The sequence below is a fragment of the Suricata suricatta genome, chromosome 3, assembly GCF_006229205.1.
Source record: "Suricata suricatta isolate VVHF042 chromosome 3, meerkat_22Aug2017_6uvM2_HiC, whole genome shotgun sequence".
Classification (NCBI taxonomy): domain Eukaryota; kingdom Metazoa; phylum Chordata; class Mammalia; order Carnivora; family Herpestidae; genus Suricata; species Suricata suricatta.
The window spans coordinates 49,842,625-49,864,228 of NC_043702.1; the positions used below are offsets into that span (position 1 = coordinate 49,842,625).

General features: G+C 35.7%; 1 protein-coding gene across 1 annotated transcript in view; it reads left to right on the top strand.

The window, feature by feature from the left end:
• Positions 1-21,604, top strand: part of CERKL (ceramide kinase like) — a 102,343-nt gene that overhangs the window by 33,280 nt on the left and 47,459 nt on the right. Inside the window, exon 2 of the mRNA XM_029934308.1 lies at positions 7,798-8,040. Within this exon, the coding sequence (XP_029790168.1) occupies positions 7,798-8,040 (243 nt within the window). The remainder of the gene's footprint in view (positions 1-7,797; positions 8,041-21,604) is intronic.

Genomic DNA, 21,604 nt, shown 5'->3' on the forward strand with positions numbered 1-21,604 from the left:
ACTTTTGGATATTGGATTGGCAGTTTGTCTACTTCTCTCTGTAAGTGAGAAGTTTAAATTTTCTCGTATTTTTTTTTTACTAGGTAAGAATGTTGTGTCTTGTCACTATTGATATATGTACCTATTTAGAAACTTTTTCTGCTAATGAATGTTCTGTCCTAATTCTTGAGGATAGTAGTGCATTGTGAAGGTTTTTTTTAAGTAAATTACAGGAGCAGCCCTATTTGTTTAAACCCTGGTTTAACCTGATTATTAACAATTAAATTGTGTTTTCTTCTTACAATTAAAGTGTATTCAAATTTATTGGTCCCCTGCCTCACAGATTTATCTCAGTATGTGGTGTATTCAAACAGAATTTTGTATTTTTAATTAGGGGATTAGATAAGTAATTCTGAAGAGCCAAAAAAAAAAATTGTTAGACATCACATTGCTTAACCATGTAATATACGGTGTGTGTGTGTCTGCACTGTGTTGTGGGAGCTGTGTACCAGGCAGGCCTGTTTTTCAGGCAGTATTTTAAAGAGTGGGCATGTGCAGAAACTGTGAGCACAATTAGCGCCAAGCAGATAAATCCAGCTCTAATCCTCTTTATGGTCCGCATCAGACAGATGTGCCAAGATTGATTTAGACAAGCCCTGGGCTTACAGTAATATTTTTAAAAGCGCCATTCACTGTTCTATTTTTGTTAAACCTTTGTCAAATATTCTTAAGTGTTGTTGGTTTTACTCTTCTTCTTAACCACTGTAACCTACTTTAAGCAGGTCCTGCTTTGCTCTCGTGGTGACAGGGTCACCTGCTAGGAGAGGTTATCTTTATTCCCTGTAATTAAATTGACTTTTCCCCCCAAGAAAATACAACAATAGGAAGTGGGTGCTGAATTAAATAAATAGCATGATATCCAGTAGACATATACTTAAATCCCTTGCAAGAACAGATGGTCCGCAGTATCTCTGTAAGTAATGTGAGAGGACAGTTAATGTTCTGAAACAAGGAGCTATAACCAATATGATACTAATGAACCAGTAGATCTCAAATAATAAACCACATGCCACAAAGAAAACTTACATGTTGTCTGTAAGGTTTTCGTTTTTATAACCTGAAAAAAGTATATGGATGATTTTCATATTTTTATCTACTGTTATAAAATACTACTTTGTGGATAAAGGTTTATTGCACATTTTTCACCAATAAAGATGTCTTTTACCATTAAGGTAAAATGAAAGTTGCATTTAAAATACATGCCCCAAAGTATTTTTTTAAAAAACTCCTCTTGTAACATACTGTTTGCCTGTGCTTGGTTGTGCATGGAAATGTGGTTTTTGCATACAATTATGAAAACATTTGCTTTTATTTGTGGTGGAAATTTGTTGTACTGTAACAGAGGCGGCTAGAGCTCTCTTGTAGAAGAAAACAAGTAGAGATACAGGACTGAAAATTTTTTCAGCATTTATAAATTTTTAAATGGTTTATATATACAGAGCAGTATTTTTCTGATTGACATGGAGAATGAAGTGAGTCTGAATCATTCTTTCTTTTTAGTTTTTATCTTTTTGAATCATTCCTAAGGTAATGCTACAAAGGGGTAGAGATATATGGTCAGTTTTATAGACCAAAAGCAGTAGTGTTTTCTCTCCGAATGGTTTATTTTTTTCTCCTTAATCTTGTTTCTCATAAATATTTGTGTATGATAAGTATATCCCCAAGAGTAAGTGTTTTGGAGTGGGGATTGAGAGACACAATGACCTTAGATTTTTCAGTTTATCCTATCAGATGATCTCTGGAATCTTCCTTTTTAACTGGGAGTTAGCTTCCAGACTTTCTACCTAGAAACCTGAAGAACCTTTGGCCTTAGCTCCCTTTCAAGTCTGGGAAACCAGTATCTTGCCACACAGAGCCAGCTGGTTCACTGCTCATATTTTAAGAACTTCAAAAACAAAACAAGACCTAAAAAAGCACCACCTAATCTGATGTCTGATTAAACAATGAACAGTTCCAAGCCTTTAAATAAAAACCTCTTTTAATTCAAGTTCACTGAATTCTAACAAGTTTTATTCCTGAAGATCATATTCAGGATGACAAAGCAATTTTCTGTAAAACTAGTGATACAGTACACATCCTTAAATGTTAGGAAACAGTTCTATCCAACATTACCTCTGTGATTAGAAAACTGGGCGGATTTACTTATGTAAACGATTCCCATTGCAGAAATAAATAATAGATCTGGAATTCCATGTAGGGAACTGATACCTGAGAGATGGATGTAGCTGCTGAGAAAAACAATGACGAAGAACACCCATCTATCATGAAAAATTTGTTAAATGTTTTATTCACAGGTCAATTATCCTTATTTTCCTTTCAAAGAAAAGGAGAGTGTTTTCTCTAAATGTGTAGTTCTTCCTCTTAGTCTCTTCTTGTCACTTCAGCAAAGCGACATTAAAACCCCAATTTTGAATCTGTGGGCAAATGTAGGGAGAGAGTCTGGAAGGCTGAGCCAAGAGAGCAGGAAACATAGCTCAGAGTTACAGGGATTTGGTGTTGTATGTAAATGATGAATCCCTAACTTATACTCCAGAAACCAATATTGCACTGTATGTTAGCTAACTAAAATTTAAATAAAAATTTTAAAAAGGAGTTACAGGGATTCTCAGAATGCTCACTTTGTGAGCTCCTTGTTGCTATTATCTAACCTCACATTTCCCTGGAGGTCACCTCGGTCTCTGATGTAGTACTACTGTTACGGGACACATTTGTTGTCCTGCTGCTGGACACAATGACCAATCCCCTAGTGTTTTCAGTTTGACTAGATTTAAAAACCGATCTAAGGGGAGCCTGGGTGGCTCAGTTGGTTAAGTGTCTGACTTTAGCTCAGATAATGATCTCACAATTCGTGAGTTCGAGCCCTGCATCCGGCTCAGAGCTTGGAACCTGCTTCAGATTCTGTTTCCCTCTCTCTTTGTCCCTCCCCCACTTGTGCTCCTGTGCTCACTCACTCACTCTCTTTCTCTCTCTCTCAAAAATAAACATTAAAAAAATAGTAAAAATAAAAACAGATCCAGAAATTTAGATGAGAATGTGTTTACCTGAAGAAGTTCTTTAGGTCAGTTCAACATTGTAACAAAGTTGTAAAGACCAGCTAAAGGGCTTGGATTAAAATCTTGGGTCTGCCCCTACCAGATGTATGACCACGGACAAGTTATGCATACTGTCCTGAATTTCTTCTCATTTAGGAAACAGCATCTACCTCGTAGGGTTGCTATGAGGATTAAATGAGATAATAATACATGTAAAGTATTTAGGGCAATGTCTGGTATATGGCACATGCTCATTAAATATTAGCTACTAATTTTAGGTAATAGAATTTTAAAAATAAGTAATATCAGGAACTATTTTAGGATGAGCAAGGAAACAATCTTTCTCAAATGATAATGATATAGTCTCAATGTAGAAAAATTAGAAATTCATATATGCAAACTAAATCATAATAGGACTACCCTTCCAAGTTTTCATATGCATTTTCATATAAATGTGCATACAAAAACCTATTACACGTACACAATGTGTTCAATACATGTATACAAAACAATAATAGAAATGTGCTGTGCTATTTTAGACCCTTTGCTAGTCTGATTTCTGTATTTTAATGGCTGAATAGCATTTTGTTATATGAACTTTGTTTGATAGAACCAATACTCCTACTCATTTAGACTATTTCTAAGTTCCACTCAAATAATGCTTGGGTAAGCATTCTTCTAGCTAAATTGTGCGTATTATCTATTCCCTTAGGGTAAATTCCTGAAAGTAAATTGCTGGATCAAACATATGCATACTTTAAAGCATTTTTCCTTTTCTACATTTTTAAAAATTATAAAAGTAATGTCGATTACAGAGAAGGAAATTATGGAGGTTTATAGAAAAAATTAATGTCATATTCTCTCATATTTCTCTTTAATAGGAGGCTAGTATTAAAGTTGTGTGTTTTCTACTTGAATTTCTTTTTTTCTTTTTAATGAAATTGAGATTAAATCCCCCAGATTACTTTGTGACTTGCTTTTATTCTTATTTGTACCTCTTAACATGAATGTCCTGGAGTTCTAACTTGCTTATTTATGAGCTGCAGAAAACTGTGATTAAACCATTCTCCTATTGAACAACATGGATGTTGCTTTAAAGATTTCTGCTATTCTACATACTGCTGCAATTAACATTTTGAAATCTTTTGATACATATTCCCAACTTGTTCTCCAGCAGTTACCATTTTTGCATTCCCACCAGCGCTAAGATTGGTTCCCTTTACCCGCACCATCGTTGAGCATTATTTTTGATCTTGTGCCAATCTAAAAGGCAAAAACTGGTATCTTGTTGTTTTAATTTGCATTTCTTTGATTACTAATTAGGTTGAACTTTCTCATATGTCTATTGGTCAATTTGCATTTCTTCTTTTGTGAAATGCCTGCTTGGGTCTTTTACGTACTGTGCCACTAAAGTGTTTCGTTTCTTGATTAAATAGATTATTTAATTGTCATGTGTTGCAGATATTTCTGCCCGGTTGGCTTTTGCTTGTGACATCTATTTATGGTTCTTCAGGCCTCTATAAGCAATGGAATAATTTCCTTTCTTCCTTAATTGAGGTATAGTTAACATAGTGTTATATCGGTTTCAGGTGAGCATTGAATAATTCTTATGTTAAGTATTTCAGTCTCTGTATGTCTGCCTTTACTGTTACTCTTAAGGCTTTATTAATTGATGATTATATCAAGTTCTTTCTACTCTAGAAGTAGTGGCATATATTATGAAATAGGGCTCTATTTTTTTTTCCTTTTTCAAAAGATTAACCTGTTCTAAATTATGTTTTGCTGAATATTTCCCCCTGAGCTTAGATGCCACCATTATCGTATGAGTGACTTTTAAATATATACAATCCTCTTTGAACCATTCTTTTATCTATTCCTATATTGTTTTAATGATAGGTTTACAAAATATTAATATCCAATCAAGCATATACTCTCCCCCATTACTGTACTTCTAAAACGTTTTCTTCATTAATGTTATACATTTATTCCCAGAAAATTTGCAAATCATTTGATTAAGTTCTTTGCCCCCTACATCAAAGAAAATACCATTGAGATTTTGATTGGAATACCATTAACAGTAGTTATTTAATAATGAGGCATGGAAAAATGTAATCTTGAAACAATATGTTTTCCATTTACTTAGCATTTTCTCCCCATACAAGTCTAGGATCATTTTGCTAAATTTATTCCTAGGTATAATATGCTAATTGGCAATAGGAGATCTTTATCCCCATTATGTCTTCTTCTTGGGTATTGATATATTTGTAACCTGTTTCCTAACTGGGTATTTTTATTAGTTCTAGTGATTTAAGTAGATTCTTTTGGATTGTACAAACATACTGTGATATCATCTATCAATAGTTATGATTTTAGCGCTCCTCCTACCCCTTCTGCTACTAACTGCCTTTTATTTTATTTTTCTTTTGTATAGTATTGGCCAGAATGTCCAGGATAATTGGAAATAGTAGAAGTGGCAATAGGTATTCTTATACTGTTTCCAGAAATTCTTCTGGCTCTTACTACTAAGTTTGATCTTGGATGTTGCTGTGGGATCTTTAAAATTTCAATTTATTAAGAGGTTTTGTATTAGAATAGCGATTGAATTGTTTACTGGCAAAGGACAGTGCACATGGTAAAAAATTCAGATAATATTATAGGTCGTCAAGTGAAAAGGGGGTTTATTTTATCCTTTCCATTTTCTTCTTTCCCTCAATGGTTCTTTGTTTTCTTTTATCCTTCTCTGGAGCTCTTGCATGCTATACTACATAAAAAAATAAAATTTGTGTGAGAAACCAAATAGTAATCAATATCATAAGATTAGCCTTATGGAAGAAGCACCTTTAACAAATCTGCTTTCTCTGATCCTTGAAGATATGAAGTATTCCTGAAGTGTTCTAGAGTCCCTGGCCACGTGTCCTTGGGTAACAATAGAAGTGCTGGAAGCCTAAGCTTTCTGAGGAAATGACAGGTCCCCAAAACTGACTTTGGGTTCGCCTTATCCCACCACCATAAACACTGAGAAAAGGGCTTGTTTCTTTCTCCATGGTATGTGTGCTTTGTGAACAACTGGACATAGTTTTTGCAGAATGGTTGGGAGGGGCCAAGCAGTCACTGAGAAAGCTGGGAAGCAACTTCTTAATGTACCTGGAAGTCCTTGCTTCAATCTGAAGATACTGTGCCTGCTAAAAGGCTAAGGGAACCAAGAGAGGGGAGCCTCTGTTCCGTGGGGCTATTTTACAGTGGTATTAGTTCGGCATCTGTTTCTATTGGCTTTCCCCCCGGCTCTTATCAGGGGTCATATTTATTTTGTTTTTTTACATGCATTGTGATTTTTGGCTGAATGAGAGATGTTGTGAATTTTGCCATGTAAAGTTGGTAAATACTTTTGTATCCCTATAAATATTCTTGAACTTTATTCTAGGATGTAGTTGAATTACTAAGAGACAGTTAATCCTTTTGAGGCTTGCTTTTAAGCTTTGTTAGGTGTGACCTTTAGTTAGCTCACTAAGGAGATCATACTCTTCCAAGTACTCCCCCCAGTGTCTCCTGAATTTCAGTATTTCTCCACTTTGGCTGGTGGGCATGTCTGTGCAATCTTTGAGCATTGTTCTCTCTCACCCTTCGGGTCGTTCTTTCTCCTTGGCCTTGCACATATGCCTTTTGTACTCAGCTGAAGATTCAAGGGGACCCTCTCTAGAATTCCCATTCTTCCACAGCTTTCTACTCTACAGTAATTTGCCTAGTGAACTTAGTCATTGTGGCTTTCCTGGACTCTTACTTCCTGCTTCACCCAGTAAGACAACCGGGCTCCACCAGGGCTCCTGACTTTCCCTGTGGCCTGGAAACTCTCCCCAGACAGTAGCCTGGAGCACTCCCATGGTTCCTTTGTTTCCCCTCCCTCAGGGAATACTGTTTTGGGCTACCTCATGACAGATGTCTGAAAACTGAGATTTCATGTACCTTGCACACCCTTTTAGTTATTTCAGACAGAAGGTAAACCAGTCCCTGTGATTCCATTTTGGCTTGGGGGGAAATTTTAGAAGTACTTTTTAAAAGTATAAAACATTCCTACTTTGATGGGGTGCCTAGGTGGCTCAGTCAGTTAAGCGTCTGACTTTGGCTCAGGTCATGATCTCATGGTTCATGGGTTCGAGCCTGGTGTCGAGCTCTGTGCTGACAGCTCAAAGCCTGGAGCCTGCTTCACATTCTGTGTCTCCTTCTCTCTCTGCCTCTCCCCTGCTCACTCTGTCCCTGTCTCTCAAAATGAAAAAATAAAAAGATATAAAATTAAAAAAACCATTCCTACTTTGAGAGTCTGTTGAAATGGTCTTTTACCACAATACATGTTTTCTGATGTGATGTTAGACATAGCCAGTAAAATTTCATGCCACTGTAAAGTAAAATCTAACTGGTAAGATTCAGGTGCATTATGCTAATTTACTATTATTGGAATGATGCTTTATTTATATTCTTGAAATTCTTCTATTGAATATTTTCAGTTTATGAGTGTCTTGGGAAGGGACTTGATGTCATTTTTCTCTTTTTTCATTCTTGGGAAAATAGACCAAAGTTTTCCTTTCTTCCCTCCCCAACTCACAGAGGAAATGATATAAAGCGTAATCAGTAAAATTAAGTGTGATAAAGGTTTTATGGGCTTTCACTTTTAATTATTCATACATATACAATATGGACACTGGTTTGATTGGAAAATTTAAATTTTTTTCAGGTGACTCCAAGTATGATATTCTACATAAAGAAGAATTTATTGAAGTGAAGGATATATTCTCTGTCAAACTGAAACGACGTTATTCTGCTAAACAGCAGGGAAGTGGTACTTTATTAGGTATCACACTCTTCATATGTTTGAAAAAGGAACAAAATAAATTAAAAGATTCTATGCTTGATCTTATTAATTTAAGTGAAGACCACTGTGATGTGTGGTTTAAACAGTTCAAGAAAATTTTGGCAGGTAAGTGCTCCTGGTGGGAAATTTTAATGCATTTACTTGCTGTAGGTTATTAGTCTCAACATGATATATTTAGGAGTACAGTGATCCTTGATTATCTTAAGATAGTTTGCTGTTATTCGTTTGCTGAGTGTGTTTTTTCATGAAAGGTGTTCAATTTTGTTTCATGCTTTCTCTACATCAATTGAGATACTCATATTTCTTTCCTTCATTCTGTTGATATGGTATATTACATTGATTTTTGTATATTGAGCCATCCTTGCATTGCAGAAGTCCCACTTGATTGTGGTATATAATCCTTTTAATATGTTACTGAATTTGGTTTGCTGGTATTTTTTAAGTTTATTTATTTATTTTGAGAGAGAGAGAGAAAACACAAGTGAGAAAGGGGCAGCGAGAGAAGGAGAGAGAGAATCCGAAGCAGGCTCCATGCTAACAGCATGGAGCTCATTGTGGGGCTCGATCTCAGAAACAATGAGATCATGACCTGACCCAAAATCCAGAGTCAGATGCTTACCTAACTGAGCCATCCAGGCACTCAGGTTTTCTGGTTTGCTGAGGGTTTTTGTATCAATATTTGTAAGAGATATTGGTGTTTAGCTTTGTTTCTGGTTTGTTTGTTTTTTTTCCCTTATATCTTTTATCTGACTTTTGGTATTAGGGTAATGCTGGCATCATAGAATGTGTTGGATAGTAACTCTTTTGAATGATCACTTCTATGAAGAAGTTTTGATAATCTGAAATAATAGTTCTTAAGTAATTTAGTTCACTTAAATTGTTTTTGAACACATTTATTTTTCTATTCATGTCTTTTGAGCTTACATTAGAATTTTTCTTCCACATATGTACTGATGGCAAGTACACATATATACTGGGTGGTTTGAGGATAACACTTTGTCTATTTAAGGCTAGGTTCCTCTAAACATTAATATTCAGAGGACAGAGCATATATGTACTAAAATATTGTCTCATAATGAATTCAGTGTATCTAGAATTTTTAAATGGCATTTATATTTTACATAGTGAATAAAATGCATGAATACAAATATGCAATTTGGATTTCTAGGACATATATAGTTAAAACATAATCAAATTGAGTTTAAGGATTGATTTTATTTTTTCCTCCGAGATCTGTAAATCTTGCTTCCTTTTGTGCCCATTTCATTCTGTTTGCCAGATGGATCAGGGTAGAGGCAGCTGGTGTAGTTGATGGTGCGGTTTGGTGTAAGATGACACAAGGCAGAGAGGGGTGCCAGACAAAGAGCAGGCACATGGTGATGTTAGAGATTTGCAGACCAGGCATTATTGATCAAGAAGACCAAGGACCCAAGTTGGCCAAGGGCAGCCAACAGAGAGGGTCATGCCCATCGACAATGAGCCAAAGTGACATATTAAAACTAGGAGACCCTGTTACTAAGTGGACCTGTGCTTCCTTGTTGTCTCCTTTGGGACCTTCAAGGAGAGTGGATACTTTCAAGAAGGCAGGAAACTACAGAGACCCTAGTATAGTTTATGTCTCTGGAAACATAGTGAATATATATGTTTAATGAAAAGCAGTCCACTTTAACAATAGGTCTTTTACAGTGTTCTTATTTTAAGTACATGTGAGAAGAGATTTTAGAAAGTTTAAATAAAAATGAAAAACTTAGTTAAGTCAATTGAATTAATTTTTTTATGCATGAGCAGGTACTCAGGAGACTTTCATGTTCTATAAAATAAGAATATGCCATTTAACTAGGAGTGGCAAAGGTCTTCCTTTCACTGAAGGCCTGAGGAAACTTTTTCCCATGGGACTTATGAAGGCCTGGCTAAGTGACTTAACAGGCAACTTGCTGAATGTATCTCGCCCATAAAACCTATCATAAGTAAGCAGAGAACATCACAACAAAGCTCAATTTCGTAAAAGCAGTTTTATAGGAGTAGAAGGACTTATCTATACAAAATTAAAAAACTACACATACACAAGAAGCAAACACACAAAAAACACAAAACACTGTCCAAATATGTTTTCAACTTAATGAATGATGTTTTGGTTTGGTCTAGGATTAAAATCTAGGAAAATTACAGAAATGAATAAATTTACATACCTTTTAAAATATAATCCTGAGAGAATGTTACTTTTTATAATTTTGATTTTTTTTGTTTTATTTATTTTTGATACTGAAAGAGACAGAGCATGAGAGGGGGAGGGGCAGAGAGAGAAGGAGACACAGAACCGAAAACAGGCTCCAGGCTCTGAGCTGGCTGTCAGCACAAAGCCTGACGCGGGGCTCGAACCCACAAACGCGAGATCTGACCTGAGCCGAAGCCGGAGGCTCAACTGACTGAGCCACCCAGGCGCCTCTGTAATTTTGATTTTGACAAGAGTTGGAGTTAATAAAATATAAGAGGTCATGTCCTCTGGGAAGTTTACTGTGGGACAGTGATTTTGCTGATTAAAGCAAATAGATTGACATTTGAAATCAACCAATGCAAACAAACAAAAGAGGGTTGAAATCCTCTAATAAAATAAAGGAACCTAAACAAGATGTTCTGAATAAAATACTGTTGGATCTTTGCCCCCAACTGGACTTAGCAGGTCCTGGAGAAGAAGCCAATTCCTCCTCAGCCCCATCCTCACAGAGACAATCTGGGTCTGTTTCATATACAGAAATGCATGGTTATAGCTCCAACTCTCTCTACCAAACTTTATATCATACTGACATTTCTTTTTTAAGTTTACAGTTTTAGAATGTTTTTCTTGATTTTTTAATTTTTACTTGCCAATCCACGTGTTCATTAAAGTGCCTGTCATCTGAGAGGCAAACACAATTGGCTCAAGTCTCATTCTGTAAGTGGAGGGGGGCCTGTGTCTCTCCTCTGAAGGGTATGAGGGTGATGGTTCTTTGTGGTCCTTTCTGGCTCTGATTTACACAGAGTTGGGTCTATTTGTGGATTATCTTCCAACCTCACATTCACTCCCTCTATTCCATGCTACACTGCATCAGGTTTAGCAGATGGTTATTGCTGATTTCCAACTTTCTTAAGCCCCTACCCAAGGAATTTGTATTTGCACCGAATTTGACTTAAGTTTGGGGGTGGGGGCAGGGAGACGGTAAAACATAGAAATTTATATCACAAAAGTATAAGTTACAAATTTACATCACAAAATATGAATATAAATATAAATATATTTGAATATTAGACATCACTATTTTAAGTCCCCAAATCTTGCTTTTAACTGGTTTTGTGGCAAAATCAGATTTAAAAAATACATTTTTGTATGGATTTATTTTGAATGATGGCTTTAATTAGCAAGTGGAATTTTTTTTCCTGCCAGTTTTTTACATCTTCCCCCACTCCTTTTTTTTTTCCTATTAGGATAAATATGCAGAAGACATTAAAATCCTCAATTAGTTTGTCCTTTAGTCTAATTAGTTTAACAATGATAATTACAGCATATTTGGATATGAAGATTTATTTTCAAATATGCATATTTATATTTTGAACTAGACCAATGAATAAGATGTGATGAATTTTTGAGAAAAGAACAAATTGGCAGCACTAGAAGAAGAAGGCAACTCTCAAATACTTGAAGTTTTAAGACATAGACACTAAATGACTGAATGGTTATATTTATATTTACATTTATACTTTTATTTGTAAAAAGGATGTCTTAGAATTGTTACAATTTTTATTTGAAAATCCTTTTAAATTTTTTAAAAATTGTGCACAGTATCTTTTTTTTAAATTCTTAGTAATAGAAAAGTCACCTTAACTTTATTAACTAATAAGCAATAGTAGGTTAACTACATTTTGTGTAGGCAACACACATTTTGTGTCAGGCACTGTGTTAACTGCTGGGAATATAAAAATGAAGGAGATGTAAGCCTATATAGGACACTCTTGCTCTGGGAGACAAGAAAATATGTATTATAAATGTTTTAAGGGCTGGAATGAAGATGTGAACAGACCAATAGGGAGCATATCCATTGATCACAGGTTCAGAAATTAAAACCTTTAAACACTGCAATTAAGACTGGTATATAGTTATTGATAAGCCTAACATATAGTTACTGTGGTGAAAGTAATTTAATACAGTCTTCTCTGCTTTTTTTATACCTGCGATGCAAAGATAAACACACACAACCTTTAACTACAGCGTGTGTGTACACTAGATATATTAATTTTGTATTCAGTTAGGGTGTGACCCAATCTCCACATATTTGGGTTGCCCAGAAATGGTGAAGAGCAAGCTTCTCTGGACCTTGAGCCAACCTTTTCTTTAGAAACCATAACCAAGCCAACCAAAAAATTCTAAAGCCTCATGCCCAAGTAACGTGGAGAATGGTAATGTCATAAACAGACACAGTGAAACAGAACACTAGTTGATTTGAAGGAAAGGCATTCTATTCTAGACACATTTGGGATTTATTATAATATCCTTTTGGAGAGGTTGAGCAGACTGCCCTTTTGAGAGGAGTACGTGAGGACATGAATAAGAGTTGAGGTAATGGACAAGATGAAAGTTTGTAAGGAAGTAGTATGGAGTTAAAAAAAAAAAAAAAGGCAGAGGGCTACATACAGAATCCTGGGAGATATTTCTATATTAAAACAGGCAGAGAAGACAAAAGCCAAAACAATAACCATTAAAGAAAAAAAGGAAGGCATGGTCTAAAAAACAAACATAAAAACAAACCTGTTCTAAAATAGGACCATTGAATTTTGTTATTATATTTAGGTTTTGCTAATTTATTTGAATACTTAATAGTTACCAGGAGACAATTAACAAAGGCATTTTAAGCACATATTTGGTGGAGTTACTTTTAATATTATATTTTTCTGTTTCATTTCTAAATGCCAATTTCATGAAGTAGGCAAATATAAATAATCCATTTTTATTGAATACACCTTGCCTTTGTAAAATAGCCTGCTCTCTATTTTGACAGCCTCACTCAGTTTTCAGCTATGACAAATAGAGAAAATGGAAAAAACACTTGTTTTTTTATTCCTAAGAAGAGTAATTTTTTCTAGTTTTTCCTGTTTCCTGTGGGATAATAATGTTGGTCTTCATAGGATACTTTTTTTTTAAGTTTATTTATTTTGAGAGAGAGAGAGAGAGAGAGAGAGAGAGAATATGAATGAGAATCCCAAGCAGGTTCTGTATTGTCGGGCTCAAACTCACAAAATGCAAGATCATGACCTGAGCTGAATCCAAGAGTTGGGAGCTTAACCAAGTGAGCCACCCAGGTGCCCCAAGGATTCTTTCTTTAGTAACAAAAGTCAGGGCTTCCTAAAACATTGATTTTGTTTACTATTTATATTGTCTTGTATAAGTAAATCATGGGGAAATCTATTTTGGTTTTTAGTTTAATCCAACATATATCATTTGTATTATGATGAACCAGACAGAAGTTTTCTTAGTATGAGTGAACAGAATGATAGGAAGTTTTACTTGGATATGCTGCCAAATGATGTACTAAGAAAAATGAACTGAAAATCTACATTATAATGATTATTTAAAATCTATTGTTATACATCAGATGTGTGATAGTTTCAGATATTTCATTTTGTACTATTTGAATTGGTGATACTTGTCTCCTTAGGGACAAGTTATTTTCTGCAAAGACTTTGTCTGAAATATGGGTGGTTTCTCTTTTCAGTTACTTTTCAAACTAATTTAAGACTGTTTTATGGCCAGTTGAGTTGAACATCAGAATTATGCATGTCATTTTTGAATGTTTTTACTATCAATATAAAGATTATATAGACACTGATTAAATATGTATCAGATTATTTACATGTAAATATCAAAGTCCAATCCCCCTAGAAGTACTCTGTCCAACAAAGGTCATGTGATGTCTGCTTCCTGTAGTGGTTTCAGACCAAGCTCTGGAGTGTCACCATCCCATTCCCCAGGACGTGCCTTCTCTATGGGAATCCATTGGCACCTGTCACTCACCCTTCACCAAGTGTAGCTCCTACTTCATATGTTTTATATTTAGTAAGAATGAGTAGCGTTTTGTTTTGAAGAGAGCTTCCAAAACTAAGCCATTTGAAAATCTCTGATTCAGGCCTCCCTAGGTATGGTAACCCTGCAGCATTTTTTAACCCATCATGCATACCTTTTTGGCTGATTGCTGGACACGCAAAGACCTCATGATGTCTTTTAGCCCCCCATAGCCTCTAGATTTTGAACTATCCACCTAATTCTTTTTGATAAAAGTTATTTGCTAAATATATACTTACTTGTATTTTTCTTTTCATAACTTTATATAATATTGCTTACAAATCAGTTGGCAGATAAGGAAAACATTTTATCAAATCAGAGATTGAAGTTGAGTTTAAAAAGTTGACTTCAAAGTTTTTGGATTTTTGTTTTCTCTTGCTTGAATTTTTGTTGCTTTCTAGCTGGATCTTCAGAGAAAAAATAGTAACATTAACTGAGTTTCTATTAAATTCTTAATGATTAGTAGTACTGGTTAGCTCTTCAAAGGATACGAACATATTTACAAAAAATCTTTTGCAACCAAGCCTTAAATTTCATCAAATTTGTAACTGAAAATATAATTGTAAGGAAACATTGTGCTCATGAAAAATTTGCTTAATATCGTGCAGGGGAAAAATACTATTTGTCTCCAACCAGTTTGCCATTTCGTGCCATTGCATTAGCAGTGTGAAAAATCACTGTGAATAAGAGTCCCAGATATAACAAGAGCGGTGGACACCCCCTGCCCAAGAACTTCACATGCTGGAGCAAGCAGAGAATATGAAATAAGTACATTAAAAATGATTTAAAAATAGAAAACATAAAAAAATGGGCTACCACTGAAAAAAGATATCATTTCTGCTAGGGCATGTATGCATGAATGTCATTTAAAAAAAATTTAACTCTTCTTAGGAATTAGCTGTACCTGCTTCTGAGAATTCAGAGGTTCTGATTAAACCAGTCTCAAGGAATCAGGCATCATTTTCCTTGAGGTGAGGTTCTCAAATGTTGTCAGGGCCAAAGCCCCCAGATGCCAAAGATTTGACCAATACAAGTTTGGTTTAATGAACATATGTAGATCTCTGTACTCCATACTTACTAAAGGTGTCTTGGCCGGGATTAATTATAGACATACTCTTGTTGTGTTACAAATTCTAAAAGGTTAGCCAATTCCTGGGTCACATAAAGTTATCACTTATTTTCCAAAAGTATTACCTTGGGGCTGGTTCAGGAGAGCCTGGTGAAGACTGACAGGGATGTGCCAAGAGCTTCTCTGGCCCCTTGGAGTTTCTTTCTTACTAGCATGAGCTCTAATTCACAACCATTGCTCCTTTAGCTGAAAGCAAGTTAGAATTAGTTCTAGAGAAACTCTTAATGTTGTTTGTACTTGGGATGAGTGACACAAGACCATCTTCAAGGACTGTTTTTTGGCCTCTGCAACATTTTCATCCTAAGGGAGGGATATATTTTTGGACATAATTTACTATAGTTATATTTAAAAATAATTAATTGGTATCTTATAGAAGAAAATTATCTTCCTACTTCAGTCATTGACAGTATCATGAGAATTGGAGTTAAGAGGTATATTCTCAAGCTACTTCTGATATATTTCAAATTCTTGTGCTAAGCCTTTTCTGTAACTAAATTTCTTCTCTGGAGAAAACATTTAGGTATTCTTCGTCATAATTTATCATGTGATTATATTCAAAAGGCTAAATAAGGATTTCCTTAAATATTTCCAGTAATATGTTTCATTGTTTTCATGCTATTAAATAAATTAGTTAACATTTCTCCCCTTACTAGTCATTATTTTAAAATTTTAAATCTTAATAGCTGATACTTATTAAACATTCACAATGTGTGACTTTTGTAAGTAATTTTTATTAATCATCTCATTAAACCCTCATAGTATCAAGAACTAAAAATGTGTTCATGTAAAAAGGGGACTCTGACTTAGGAGTTTGGTTTTGAAATTTGAGGAATTAAAATAATGCATGACAGCAAATAGCATAATGAACTAAATTTTTATTATTATACTCATTATCTCTTAGTTTATACATGAGAAAGCTAAGCCTTAAAAGAAATTCAAATTTTACTGATCTGGGATTAAACAGCTAATATGTGGTAAAGGAGCTGGGAGCAAATCCAGATCTGTCTGGATCTGTGGCCTGAACCCTTAACTGATGTGCTGTTACCGGGTCAGTGGGACACTCTCTGGTTCTCAAGAATATTGTTTTACTGTACAATGTGGACTCTGTCCTGAAAAAAAAAAAGAAAGACTTTAAACCCTTTTCTTATGAGGAGAGAACTATTTCATCTTGTGTGAAGATCATCACTTTCTAGTATTTTTTTCTTTTTTCACCAGCATCTAGATTCTTGGAGTTCTAAAACTTCCAACATTTAGGGTGAGCAGTTAACATTTTAACGCATTTCTTAATCTTTAAAAAAACATTCCTCATCATGACTATTACCATTATTGAGATTTCTCAAATCCCTTGCAATGAATTTGGCAAGCACTTAGGAAAAAGATAACCGTTCTTTTTTTATGAGCCTTAAAGGAATTAAAAAACACATATAAACATAATGGTTTGTGATTGATTTCCAGGCTTTATGTTTAGCAGAGTTTCCTAAGCAAGTCACAAATTCTGTAAGCCTACAAGGAGAAATTGAAAGTTGGATCAATTCTTAGATGAGAGTATAATGGATTGTCATTTAACAACTTTTTCACTGGAAAGAAATGAAGTAAAAAAGTAATAAAGCAGCATCCTCACAGTATGCGTAAGTAGGAAGCACATAATATTTCATATTAAGTGACAAATTATTATTAAGCCCCCTGGCATTCATTAGACTACCATTAATGCTAATGGAATTGTGTTATTTATATAGATATTATGTGTAACTCCAGACATTATAATCTTGTATGAATAGATTTGTTGCTCTTTGAGGCAGGTAGGTGGGTATTTGTGATGGCTAGATACTAAAACATGGTGATAGGAGTTTCAAATCAATCATTTTTTCTGTCCTTATCATCATTAAAGAGAAACACCTATTATTTCATTCTTTGAAAAATTACCTTCAATGGAAACTTGTGTACGTTGAAAAAGTGCATCTTCTGTTTGTGTTACACATTTGAGTTGTTCCAATGAGAAGAGACGGGCCAGTTGTGTGGCTGGGTTCTTGGGCTCTCTGCAGCCCCTAAGGCCAGCCCATGGTCTCTTGTGCCTCAGTGCCTTCCTACGCACTGAGTGGCAATGGTAGAAACTTCCCTGTTTCTATCATCTCCTGTTTGCCCAGTGAAATTCAGTTTGCAGCTCAAGTGTTGTAACCAGCAAATCCTCTGCAAAGCTAAACCACACAGCAAAATCACACTTCTCTTTCAGGTTTGATATCACTTCTCATAGCTCTGAGAACAAGTGATTGTTTATATTCTAATTGTTGGCTTACGTACGTGATACCTTATTAGACTGTAGGCTGTTTTGAGCACAGCTTTTTTTAAGCATGTGGAAGTGGGTTTCACATATTGGAAGTACTCCATAAATGTTTGCTATGTTACAAATGTTTGCCTAACTTAGTAAATGTCAACCTCACTGTTGGAGAGGGCTACAGTTACGGGCATGAGCGTGAGTTGTCCCAAGCTTCTGCGGTTACAGAATTCCTTGTAAGACATGACCTGGTATGAGTGGGAGCAGTATGAGGATTGGGCACAGTATTCAGCTTTAAAGCTTGAGGTGGGATGTGTGTGGGCTGAAATTTCGAGCTTCAGTTGAGCATGAGAATACGCCCTTCATGGTACCCCCATCTCCAGGATGTTCTCGGCTCTGTATGTCCAGTCCCTCAGGAATTGTGGACTTTAATTTATCTTGCTAAGTTCAGACCACATCTTCCTTTCCTCTTTCCTGCCAATTTTCCTGTTCTTCCTGTTCCTCAATACTTCTGTAGTTTACCATTTATGTTCTCTTCTACCAGAAGGCCTCCCTGTGTGCAGAAACTGTGTGGTGGGGGGCGTGCTGTCTCCCTGCCTCCTGCTTCCAGTGTGTGTTGGACTTGGGAATGACCTTGGTGAGTGTCACTGCTCCTGAGTCTTTTTGGCCCAAAGGCTTGTGGCAGGTAGACACATAGAGTTGGAATCACTTTTTTTTTTTTTTTTGGTGAAATAAATGGTTTTTCACTTTAAAAAATTGTAAATGTTGGGGAAGTTAACTGAATATATTATTTGTCTTTTTTTTTTAGGTTTTTAATGTTTGTTTACTTTTTTAAAATCTTTTTATTTATTTTTGAGACAGAGAGAGAGAGAGCATGAGTGGAGGAAGGGCAGACAGTGAGGGAGACACAGAATCTGAAGCAGGCTCCAGGCTCTGAGCTGTCAGCACTGAGCCCGACATGGGGCTTGAACTCATGAACTGTGAGGTTATGACCTGAACTAAAGTTGGACACTTAACCCACTGAGCCACCCAGGCACCCCAATGTTTGTTTACTTTTGAGAGAGACAGTACACATGAGCGAAAAAGGGCAGAGAGGGAGATAGAATCCAAAGCAGGCTCCAGGCTCTGAGCTGTCAGCACAGAGCCGGCTGCAAGTCTCAAACTCATGAACCATGAGATTATGACCTGAGCCATGGTCAGACACTTAACCAACTGAGCCACCAGGAGCCCCAATATATTACTTGTCTGTTGTATGTTAGGTATATTCCTGGCTGCTTTTAACATAGGCCAACTCATTGAATCTTTATTGTAACACTTTGATCATGGTCAAAACTTTTTTTTAATCTCCACAGATAGCTAAGGAAACAACTCTGAGAGATGAATTGACTTGTCCTGGGTCACACAGTTATAAAGTGGTAGTATAAGATTCAAACCCAGGTGTTCCTAACTCAAAAATCCACCCATCTTTCACTATACTATACTGCCTCCCAACAGAAGGATTTAAAACATTAATATATATATTTTTAAAAGAATTGTATTTGTTTATTAAAAGGCAAAGTATAACAGACGACCTGCTTTGAATCTGGAACTAAATGTATTATTATCAAGTGTAGGTATTTTAAAAGTCTGTGGCAGTACTGGAAAGGATGATACCAATGGGCTACGTAGACTGAAGAATTTCTGGAAGATGGGAATCTGAGGACATTGGTCAGCAGGAAAGACCGACAATGCTCAAACCTTGATATTAGCAAAGAAGGAGTCCCTGTGAAATCTCAGGAAGTAGCGTTTCCTATTCCCCAAGTTTGGAGAAGCAAGACTGGAAAATTGAAAACAGTCTGGTGGGATATGAGCCTGACTTTCACTAGTGATTTTCTCCCTGAAAGCATTATTATTCATTCAGCCAGATCTGCCCTACCAAAAATATCTCCATTTTGCAGTGAATAAAGCCTTTCAAGTTCAAACTCCACAAATTGTTTTGAAACTTAAACTGCTTACCATGGACATTAATCAATCTGTCGGAAATAGGTAGACTTAGTTCTGACAGAACAGATGGGTGGAAAGGATGCTCACTCCAAGATGACAGCATGGCTGGCTCTTCTTTGTGTCCTCCTCTTAAAAATTTTTTAATGTTTATTATTTTACACACACACACACACACACACACACACACACTCACACACACACACACACACACACACACACACACACAGTGTGAACAGGGGAGGGACCAAGAGCAAGGGAGACCGAGAACCCGAAGCAGGCTCCAGGCTCAGCTTTCTGCACAGAGCCCCACACGGGGCATGAACCCATGAGTGGTGACATCATGATCTGAGCTGAAGTCTGACAGTTAGCCTACTGAGCCACCCAGGCGCTCCGTCTTCCTTTTACTTGAATGAAAAGGCTATCATTGCTGGGTTTGAGTCATTGTGACGAAGAAATTTTTCTTTGGATAGTCTAGGTTTGGTTCTTAGCTTTGCTGCTTACTTAGCTGGTATCTTACCTCTGTAACTTCTCTGAGCTGTGGCTTCCTATCTGTAAAATTAAGTTGATAATGCCAACCTAGCTAGGTTATTGTGATACTTAAACATATCATGTGTGTCAAACAGTGGACACTCAATAAAGGATAATTGTTCTTATCACAAAGCTCTCTAGATTTTTGTTGAGCTTCTTTAGAATTTATATTCTAAAACCCTTTAGCTCTTCAAAACTAAGTTTAAGCATCGTCTTTTCAGAGGGGAGGATGGGAGGGACTGTCAATTCCCTCTAGAATATATACTTACAGAATTCATTATTATTACCATCATCATCATGATTTCTTGGTGCACCAGGGAGTGTACTGTTTCCCACATATGAGTTGATATTAATTTCTACACTATCCTTGAGACAGATACTATTATCATTACCCGCTCAGGTCATGATCTCATGGTCCTTGGGTATTTGAGCCCCATGTTGGGCTCTGTGTTGACAGCTCAGAGCCTGGAGCCTGCTTCAGGTTCTGTGTCTCCCTCTCTCTCTGTTCTTTCCGTGCTTGTCCTGTCTCAAAAATAAATAAATGCTAAAAAAATGTTTTTTTAATGAGTTCAAGATTTGTTGGCAGGTTTTGTTTTGTTTTGTTTTGTTTTGTTTTTGGCCCTTTAGACCAAAAACCTGAGCTCTCACCATGAAGTGATATGGGGTGATTTTCAGTATATGTAGTTAGGTGAAAAAAGCAATGTGCAGAAGACTTCATATTGTATGTTACTTTTTATATACAAGAATATTTCAAATTTCAAAAGATTTGCAATTTCGGCTTAAAATACAATGCAGATACTGTGCTCAAAAGTTGTGTGGATTAGCTTTTTTTCCCTTCCTGATAGTCACGTTATTCATTTGACTCTGTATTGTGTTTTAGGGTCCTCTCCATCTTCATTGATCTAATTATATTTTGAATGTGTAGAACATAAATATGTTTCCAAAAGAAAAAAATAATCATTTTTAATATCTTCACCTCATCTCTCTTAAGGTACCAATCTGTACCAATTCCTCTGGTTTCTGGTTTATCTCACATTTCTTTTGGCAAAATTGCCAGAAATAAAGGATTTAAAAAATTCCTTTCTTATACAAAATGTAACCTACAATATAAAGTCTTCTGTACTTTGCTGTTTTCACCTAACTACATATACTGAAAATCACTTAATAGCAAGTGAGTTGGTTTTTTTGTTGTTGGGGGTGGTTTTTATTTTTTGTTTTGTTTTATAGCTGTATAAAACTCCATTGTGTGGTTTGTACCATTCATTACTTTCTCCTGTTTGAGCATTTTGATTGTTTCTAATATCTCCAATCATAAATTCTGCAAGAAACAATTTTGTACATATTGTATCTTGAGTGTAACTTTATGGAAGTAGACTTCTGGATTAAAGGATAAATGCATATGTGGTTTTATTAGATATTGGCAAGTTCCCTACTACTGAATTTGTACCATTTTTCATGTTTATCAGTAATGTATGAAAGGACTTTTCTTACCAACAGACTGTGCTTTGATGCTTTAGAAATCTTCCAGTGTTATAGGTGAGAAATTGTGTTAATATAGTTTGAATTTGAATTTTTAAAAGTTACAAATCAAGTTGAACATCTTTTCATATGTCTCAAGGCCATTCTATTTATTTATTTATTTTATTTTTATTTTTTGGAAACAAAA